We start from the raw sequence: 9284 nt of genomic DNA on the forward strand, positions 1-9284 counted from the left end.
AAGCATTGTTTCAATGCATTTGACTTTCATTCGAGTCAAAAAGCTTTGTTTGAATGTTTTTTTACTTTAATTTGATTCAAAAAGCTTTGTTTGAATGTGTTGGACTTTTATTTGATTCAAAAAACTTTGTATGAATGTATTTGACATTGATTTGATTAAAAAAGCTTTGTTTGAATAAGTTTGACTTTTATTTGATTTAAAAAGCTTTATTTGAATGTGTTTGACTTTCATTGGATTCAATAAGCTTTCTTTGAATGTGTTTACCTTTTATTTTATTCAAAAATCTTTGTTAAATATGTTTGACTTTCATTTGATTCGATTAACTTTGTTGAATGTGTTTGTATTTCATTCGATTCAAAAATCTTTAACTGAATGTGTTTGACTTTCATTTAATTCAATCAGGTTTGTTTAAATGTGTTAGACTTTCATTTTATTTAAAAAGCTTTGTTTGAATGTGTTTGACTTTTACTTGATTCAATTAGCTTCGTTGAATGCATTTGACTTTCATTCTTTTCAAAAAGCTTTGATTCAATGCATTTGACTTTCATTCAATTGAAAAAGCTTTGTTTGAACATATTTTAATTAATTTCGATTGAAAAAGCATTGTTTGAATGTGTTTGACTTCATTTGATTTAAAAAGCTTTGTTTGAATGAGTTTGACTTTCATTTTATTCAAAAAGCTTTGTTTGAATGAGTTAGACTTTCATTTGATTCAATTAGCTTAGTTAAATGTATTTGACTTTCATACAATTTAAAATGATTTGTTTGAATGTGTTTGACACTCATTTGATTATAAAGGCTTTGTTTGAATGTGTTTAACTTTCATTTGATTTAATAAGCTTTCTTTAAATATGTTTAACCTTTATTTGTTTAAAAATCTTTGTTTGAATGTTTTTTACTTTCATTTGTTTCAATTAACTTCGTTGAATGCGTTTGATTTTCATTCGAGTCAAAAAGCTTTGTTTGAATGTTTTTTTACTTTAATTTGATTCAAAAAGATTTGTTTGAATGTGTTGGACTTTTATTTGATTCAAAAAACTTTGTATGAATGTATTTGACTTTGATTTGATTAAAAAAGCTTTGTTTGAATATGTTTGACTTTTATTTGATTTAAAAAGCTTTGTTTGAATGTGTTTGACTTTCATTGGATTCAAAAAGCTTTTTTGAATGTGTTTATCTTTCATTTTATTCAAAAATCTTTGTTAAATGTGTTTGACTTTCATTTGATTCAATTAACTTAGTTGAATGTGTTTGTATTTCATTCGATTCAAAAATCTTTAACTGAATGTGTTTGACTTTCATTTAATTCAATCAGCTTTGTTTGAATGTGTTAGACTTTCATTTTATTTAAAAAGCTTTGTTTGAATGTGTTTGACTTTCATTTGATTCAATTAGCTTCGTTGAATGCATTTGACTTTCATTCTTTTCAAATAGCTTTGATTCAATGCATTTGACTTTCATTCAATTTAAAAAGCTTTGTTTGAATATATTTTAATTAATTTCGATTGAAAAAGCATTGTTTGAATTTGTTTGACTTCATTTGATTTAAAAAGCTTTGTTTGAATGAGTTTGACTTTCTTTTGATTCAAAAAGCTTTGTTTGAATGTGTTTGACTTTCATTTGATTTAATTAGCTTTGTTGAATGCATTTGACTTTTATTCGATTCAAAAAGATTTGTTTGAATGTGTCTAACACAATTTTGATTGTAAAAGCTTTGTTTGAATGTGTTTGACTTTCATTTGGTTCAATCATATTTCTTTAAATGTGTTTAACTTTCATTTGTTTAAAAATCTTTGTTTGAATATGTTTGACTTTCATTTGATTCAATTAACTTCGTTGAATGCGTTTATTTTGCATTTGAATCAAAAATCTTTATCTGAATGTGTTTGTCTTTCATTTGATTCAAAAAGCTTTGTTTGAATGTGTTTGACATTCATTTGATTTAAAAAGCATTGTGTGAAAGTATTTGACTTTCCTCGCTTCAATTAGCTTTGTTGAATGCATTTGACTTTTATTCTTTTCAAAAAGCTTTGTTATAATGCATTTGACTTTCATTCAATTCAAAAAGCTTTGTTGGAATGTGTTTGACTTTCATTTGATTCAAAAATATTTGTTTGAATGTGTTTCACTTTCATTTGATTCAAAAAGCTTTTTTCGAATGTGTTTGAATTTCATTTGATTCAATTAGCTTTGTTAAATGTATTTGACTTTCATACGATTTAAAAAGATTTGTTTGAATGTGTTTGACACGCATTTGATTATAAAAGCTTTGTTTGAATGTGTTTGACTTTCATTTGATTCAATAAGCTTTCTTTAAATATGTTTAACCTTCATTTGTTTAAAAATCTTTGTTTGAATGTTTTTGACTTACATTTGATTCAATAAGCTTTCGTTGAATGTGTTATCTTTCATTTTATTCAAAAATCATTGTTAAATGTGTTTGACTTTCATTTGATTCAATTAACTTTGTTGAATGTGTTTGTATTTCATTCGATTCAAAACTCTTTTTTTTTTTTTTGGAAAATAAGATGTTATTACCAAAGAGAGAAAGTTACAACTTACAAAAGCTAAGTTATAACTACCACCAAAACACCACAAGACTTGAATACAACAGGCCATCCCCAAAACATGTTCTAGATCCAGACCTAGCCACTTTCTAGGAAGGGTTCTAGGAAGGGCCTAGAACAACTGGACTCAGATTTCCAGCCACCTTCTAGGAAGGGTTCTGGAAACCAGGACCAGACAACAAAACCAGCAATAAACAACAAAGCCATACACCCAAAAAAACACCAAAATTAACAATCAAAAGAAGACATGCCTGCAAACTGACCAGCAAACCAACAAAAACAAAAAAACAAGCAACAACAAACCAACAAAGCTTGCACCATCAGCAGACAGCAAGGCACAGAGCAACGGACAATAGACAGCAGAGCACAAACCAGCAGCAAGCATAAATAGCAGTGCACAGTAGTACAAACAGCAATGCAGCAGCAACAAACAACAGTGCAGCAGCAACAAAACAGCAGTGCAGCAGCAACAAAAAGCAGTGCAGCAGCAACAAACAACAACAAACAGCAGCAACAAACAACAGCAACAAACAGCAGCAACAGGCACCAGTGCAGTAGCACAAACAGCAGTGCAACAGCAACAACAAGTAGACATCAGTGCACAGCAGCACAAACAGCAAAGCACAACACCAGCAGTGCAGGGTCAGCAAAGCAGACAGCAGCAACCAGCAGACAGCAGAGAGATACAGTCAGCAAAAAAAGAATAGCAAAACAATAATAGATGCAACGGGAATCTCAAATTCAAGAAAATAAAAGCACCATCAGAACCCATCATCAAATAAAGAGCCAAACGAGCAACCAAAACAAGACAGATAATCCAAAAACCCCAAGAAAAAGAAACCAGAACGCAAACACTAGGAGCCAGAGACAAGCTCCTAAACAATCAAATATTTGCTTCCCGCCGGGATTCTTTAAACTGAATGAAAGACAATATCCCTAACTAGGGCATCAACAGATTTGCAGCAACCAGTAAAGAGAATTGCATTCCTTTGGATCCAAATACCATAAATTGTTTAGTTAAGGCCACCTGGATCACTTTATTTTTCAATTTGGAACTTCTGCAGATTTTCTACATCCAATCGACCTCATCACTAAACTGCTGAACAGGCTTGGAAACATGTAAGATACCCAACACCTTGCTCCAAACCTTCCTAGAGAATTCACAACAAAAAAATAAATGCTGGACACTTTCATTGCCATTCAGACATAAGAAACACCTTGGATCACAAGAGATGTGCCATTGAAGCAACCTATCCTTAGTGACAAGCCTATTCCACAAAGCTAGCCACAAGATAAAAACACTTTTGGGAGTTTCTAAGTTATGGAAAGTAACTCTCTTCCAAGGAACTTTTGGCACTTGAGGCCTAATAGCAGCATATAGCTTCTTGATTTTCAACTTGTTTCCCTGTACGAAACCATCCCATCCCCCTTGATCATTCAAAACATCTCTACAACTCAAAATCTTCTTCAAGAACCAAGAGCATCTAGTAGGGGTAGGGGTGGTCCAACAATCTTTATGCTTGAAATAGTAGATATGGACCCACTTAACCCAAAGATTATCAACCTTGTGAGCAATATCCCAAAGTAACTTAGTGACAGCTGCTTTATTCCACTCAGGAAGAGAAAGCAAGTTCCAGCCACCACAAACTTTAGGAAGACAGACATTATTCCAAGCAACCAAAGACTTCTTAGCAGGGGCAGAGGATCCAGTCCAAAGAAAGCACCTGAACCTAGCCTCAATCTCTTTCAGAATTTTCTTCGGAAGAATAAAAATTTGAGCTCAATAAGTCTCGATACCAAACAACACACTCTTCACCAATTGAAGCCTCCCAGCATAGGACAAGTGTTTAGCCATCCACCCTTGTATTCTAGCAGTGACCCTCTCCACCAAAGGCCTACATTGAGCAATAGTAAGATTTTTGGAAGAGAGAGGGACCCCAAGATACCTAAAAGGAATGGTACCTTGAGAAACACCAAGAAGCTCCCTCAACTCTTTCTGGACATCAACAGAGACCCCTCCAAAATAGACTTCACTTTTATCAAGATTAGCAGAAAGCCCAGAGGCACCAGAGAATTTCCGGAAGGCTTGGAAGAGAAGCTTAACAGAAACACTATCAGCTCTAGAAAACATCAATAAGTCATCAGCAAACATCATGTGAGTTAGGTTTAACTTTTCACATCTAGGGTGAAAGTTAAAATCAGGAGATAACCTAAGCTCATCAAGGCATCTGGAGAGGTATTCCATACCAATAGCAAAGAGAAAGGGAGACATAGGGTCACCTTATCTTAACCCTTTCTTAGCTTCAAAGGGGGGGGGGGGGCAGGAAAACCATTAATAAGAATAGAGTAAGAGACAGAAGTAAGAGAATTCCAGATCCAATCAACGAATCTCTGAGGGAAACCAAGCTCCTGCATGACAGTGATCAAGAATCCCCACTCAACTGAATCATAAGCTTTCTTCAAATCCACCTTAACCATACACCTGGGAGAGATAAATTTGTGATCATAGCCTTTGATCAGTTCAGTTGCAAGAAGAATATTGTCACCAATGTGCTTGCCAGGAATGAACCCTGCCTGAGCATCATCAATCACCTCACCAATGATAGCAACAGGCCTAGCAGTTATGACCTCAGAAATGAGCTTATAGACCACAGTACAACAGGCTATAGGTCTAAAATCCTTAACATGAGAAGCAGAAAGGACTTTAGGAACCAGAGTGATAGTTGTGCAATTCCATTGCTTAGGCAAAGTCCCGTTATTAAAGAAATCAATAACACTTGCATAAATATCATCTTTCACAATATGCCAAGCTCTCTTAAAGAAAAAGGAGTTAAAGCCATCAATACTAGGAGCTTTAGTGTTATCAATTCCCTTAAGGGCAACATCAATTTCAGCTTGAGAAATAGGCCTAATGAGGTAGCTCTGAGCAACAAAGCTAAGCTGCTTACCCCTCCTCATAGTAACAAGGTCAACAGCAGGGAGCCAAGGAGCCCGAGTCCCTAAAAGAGACTTATAGAAAGAGATAATTTCATGAGAAATAGCATCTGGATCCTTGAGCAACACCTGATTAGAATCAAAGATGGAGTCAATTTTATTCCTTGCTTGCCTAGTCTTCATCACAGAGAAGAAATAGTGAGAATTTCCATCTCCAAGCTTAACCCAATTAATCCTAGATTTTTTCTTGAAGATGCTTTCCTGAATGTCATTCCAGTGCTTGACAACCTTAATAGCATCAGATTCTTTAGCATATAAATCCAAATCATCAGGGTTCTAGGCCATTAAGTTTTGAATTCTAGAAAGCTCATCATTAGCTTGGTCAATCTTTTCCTCAATGTTACCAAACTGCTTGCTATTAAGAGATTTGATACTAGACTTCACAGAATTAAGCTTCTGCCAAACAGAAATACTAGAACCCCAAGCCTGCGAGACAGTATCAAGAAAATCAAGGTGATCAGCAATACAATTTAGAAATCGGAAAGGTCTACCTTTCCCCACAGGGCCAGAGCAAATATCCAACAGAACTGGACTATGATCAGATAAAGAAGGAGGGAGATAAACAGTCTCCACATGCCCATGAGAAGCTAACCAAGCTTGATTACCAAAGACTCTGTCAAGTCTAGAGAGCGTTCTAGGGCCAGTATGAGCCTTATTAGACCAAGAGTAAAAGGACCCTTTGCTTTTGATCTCAGTGAGGTCCAAATCATCAACAAAATTCTAAAAGTCTCTAGTCTCATAATCAGTAACATCAGCACCATGAAGCCTATCTGAAGTTTTAAGAACAGAGTTATAGTCACCAACACAAAGCCAAGGAGAATGCTGAACAGAGATTCTTCGGAGCCCCTCCCACAAAGGAAGCCTATCATGAATGGAGTGAAGACCATAAACAACAGTGAGATAAATTTGAGTAGAGTGATCCTTAGAAGAAACAGTACAATGAATGAACTGTTCATGAACCTTCAAGACATTAACAGTTACTCTATCCACATTCCAACCAAGCCAAATCCTCCCTTTGGGAGAATGGTCATAATTACACAACCAAAGCCAAGAAGAGCCAAACTTCCTCTGATAAGTGAGAACATTTTTCAATTTGATTTTTGTTTCAAGCAAACTAACAACATCAACTGAATGAGAGTGAAGAAACCTCTTTACAGAGGCAACTTTGCCACGGTCATTCAGGCCCCTGACATTCCTAATAGAGTAAATCATGACACCAAAGGGGGATCAACCTCACCCCCGCTTGGATTTATAGTGAACTCTAGTTTGCTGGCTTTTTGTCTTCCTCCCTACTATTCTCCACCCCTTATCTGAATTCTGAGAGGTATGAACCTGTGGAGTAATAATAGATTGTCCACGAACAGAAACACCAACATCAACAGCAGTAGTAGAAGTAGGAACATGGGTAGGCTTAGGAACCCAAACTTGCTTTTGCTTAGGAGGAACAGAAGTCGGTTGCTTAGAAGCCTGCTTAGGCATAGGAGGCTTAACAGAGCAATCATGACCAATCTTATTACACTTAGAGCAAAAAGGAGGAGCCCACTCATACACCACCCTGATCTCCAATAGTTCCTTCGAAGGTCTCTCAACCCATATAGAGGTGGGCATAGGCTTTGTAACATCAATTTCAATCAGAACCCTAGTAAAAGACACTCTAAGTTGTCTAGTAGTACACTCATCAGCACAAATTGGCACTCCAAGCAAACTACCAAGGCGGGTAAGAGTATCAGATTCCCAACAATTAAGTGGGAGATTAGGGAATTTAACCCAAAGAGAGATAGTTCTAAGAATTTCAGCATGAAAATCAAAATTACGACACCAAGGCTTCACTATTGCAGGATTTCCAAGGAACATATGAGGACCAGAACAAAGTATAGTATCTCTATCATCACTAGAACACATATTGACAATAAAGTACCCATCATCATGCCAATACACATCTGGTTTTTGCATATCATTCCATTGTTGAGCAAAGAAACGAAGAACAACAGCAATAGTAGGGTAAAAGCCAACCACATAAAAGACTAAAGCATTAGCCCATTTTCGATTACCTGCCTCAAGCTCAGTTGCCTGTAGCTCAGCAATGAGTTTCCCGTCCTGCACTTTCGGAGCAACAAAGGATAATGTAGCCCCTTTTGCAGCCAATTTCCCAGTAAAAGGTGCAGCTCGATCACTCCCATTCTGCTCCAGAACAGGGGAAGAGGTAGCTCGGTTTTTATCAAACTTGCGCGAGTTCAGTTCCAGGGCAGAGGGAGAAGCAGCTCGATCTTCATTAACTTTGTGCACATTATGCTCCAGAGAGGGTGAGAAATATTAAAGAGAACGCCTTGGCTCAACACTATGCCTAGATCCACCAGCATCCAATGGAACAGTAAACCCAAAAACCCTAGGTACTGTTCCATTGGACTGACTCGGCCTAGCAGCAGCTTCAGCAAAGAGAGTAGCTTTAGCATCCAATGGAACACCGGAAATAGCTCCACAAGCCGACTACACTAACGCCGGCGTCGGTGTAAGCAGCTCATCCACCTATTGAATCGAGCTAGGAACGAAAGAGGTACTTGAGTTTCCCAAATTCTGCAAAATCGAACCAACAACTTCATGAGCAGTCTTTTGTTGCGCTACTTGAGGTGTAGAAATAGCTTTCTTCGCCATTGATATCCAGATTTGATGAAGAAAACCAATCAAAAATGAAGAACCATGAAGAAGAAAGAGAAGAGAGAAAGTCAACGAAAGTCAAACCTCAATGAATAGATTCAAAAATCTTTAACTGAATGAGTTTGACTTTCATTTAATTCAATCAGCTTTGTTTGAATGTGTTAGACTTTCATTTGATTTAAAAAGCATTGTGTGAATGTATTGTTTTCAATTAGCTTTGTTGAATGCATTTGACTTTTATTCTTTTCAAAAAGCTTTGTCAGAATGCCTTTGACTTTCATTCAATTCAAAAATCTTTTTCGAATGTGTTTGACTTTCATTTGATTCAATTAGCTTTGTTAAATGTATTTGACTTTCATACGATTTAAAAAGATTTGTTTGAATGTGTTTGACACTCATTTGATTATAAAAGCTTTGTTTGAATGTGTTTGACTTTCATTTGATTCAACAAGCTTTCTTTAAATATGTTTAACCTTCATTTGTTTAAAATCTTTGTTTGAATGTTTTTGACTTTCATTTGATTCAATTAACTTCATTGAATGCGTTTGATTTTCATTCGCTTTAAATTTTTTTTATCTGAATGTGTTTGACTTTCGTGTGAATTAAAAAGCTTTGTTTGAATGTGTTTGACTTTCATTTGATTTAAAAAGCATTGTTTGGATGTGTTTGACTTTCGTTTGATTCAATTCACTTTATTGAATGCATTAGACTTTCATTCGGTTCAAAAAGCTTGTTTTTTACGTGTTTAACCTTCATTTTATTAAAAAAGCTGTGATTAAATGAGTTTGACTTTCATTTGAATCAATTAGCTTCGTGTAATGTATTTGATTTCCATTCGATTCAAAAAGCTTTGTTTGAATGTGTTCGACTTTCATTTTGTTCAAAAAGCTTTGTTTGAATGTGTTTCAATTTCATTTGATTTAATTAGCTTTGTTGAATGCATTTAACTTTTATTTTATTCAAAAAGATTTATTTAAATGTGTTTTATATTCATTTGATTTGAAAAGCATTATTTGAATGCGTTTGACTTTCATTTGATTAAAAAAATTTTGTTTGAATAAGTATGAC

The 9284-nt window shown here is 35.3% G+C and overlaps 2 protein-coding genes across 2 annotated transcripts; one reads left to right on the forward strand and one right to left on the reverse strand.

Moving 5' to 3' along the window:
- Window positions 1–2982: 2982 nt before the first annotated feature.
- On the forward strand, window positions 2983–3285 carry LOC110732121. The gene has a single exon (XM_021912039.1). The coding sequence runs from the start codon at window positions 2983–2985 to the stop codon at window positions 3283–3285; it is 303 nt and encodes a 100-aa protein (XP_021767731.1).
- Window positions 3286–4853: 1568 nt separating this feature from the next.
- LOC110732122 lies at window positions 4854–8213 on the reverse strand. Its single transcript, XM_021912040.1, has 6 exons — window positions 8120–8213; window positions 7886–8005; window positions 6799–7837; window positions 6366–6756; window positions 5906–6281; window positions 4854–5806 (listed from the first exon to the last, which is right to left on the reverse strand). Exons 1-6 carry the CDS (start codon window positions 8211–8213, stop codon window positions 4854–4856), a joined length of 2973 nt encoding a protein of 990 aa, XP_021767732.1.
- Window positions 8214–9284: the final 1071 nt, after the last annotated feature.

The sequence above is a fragment of the Chenopodium quinoa genome, unplaced genomic scaffold (genome assembly GCF_001683475.1).
Source record: "Chenopodium quinoa cultivar QQ74 unplaced genomic scaffold, ASM168347v1, whole genome shotgun sequence".
NCBI classification, from domain to species: Eukaryota; Viridiplantae; Streptophyta; class Magnoliopsida; order Caryophyllales; family Amaranthaceae; genus Chenopodium; species Chenopodium quinoa.

Bases quoted from the DNA above. Each gene is read 5' to 3' on its own strand.
- LOC110732121 (XM_021912039.1), top strand. From the start codon at position 2,983: ATGCAGCAGCAACAAACAACAGTGCAGCAGCAACAAAACAGCAGTGCA.
- LOC110732122 (XM_021912040.1), bottom strand. From the start codon at position 8,213: ATGGCGAAGAAAGCTATTTCTACACCTCAAGTAGCGCAACAAAAGACT. The intron at 7,838-7,885 runs GTTCTCTTTAAT...ATGTGCACAAAG, and splicing joins GCATAGTGTTGAGCCAAGGC to TTAATGAAGATCGAGCTGCT. The intron at 5,807-5,905 runs GTAACATTGAGG...TATATGCTAAAG, and splicing joins TCTTAATAGCAAGCAGTTTG to AATCTGATGCTATTAAGGTT.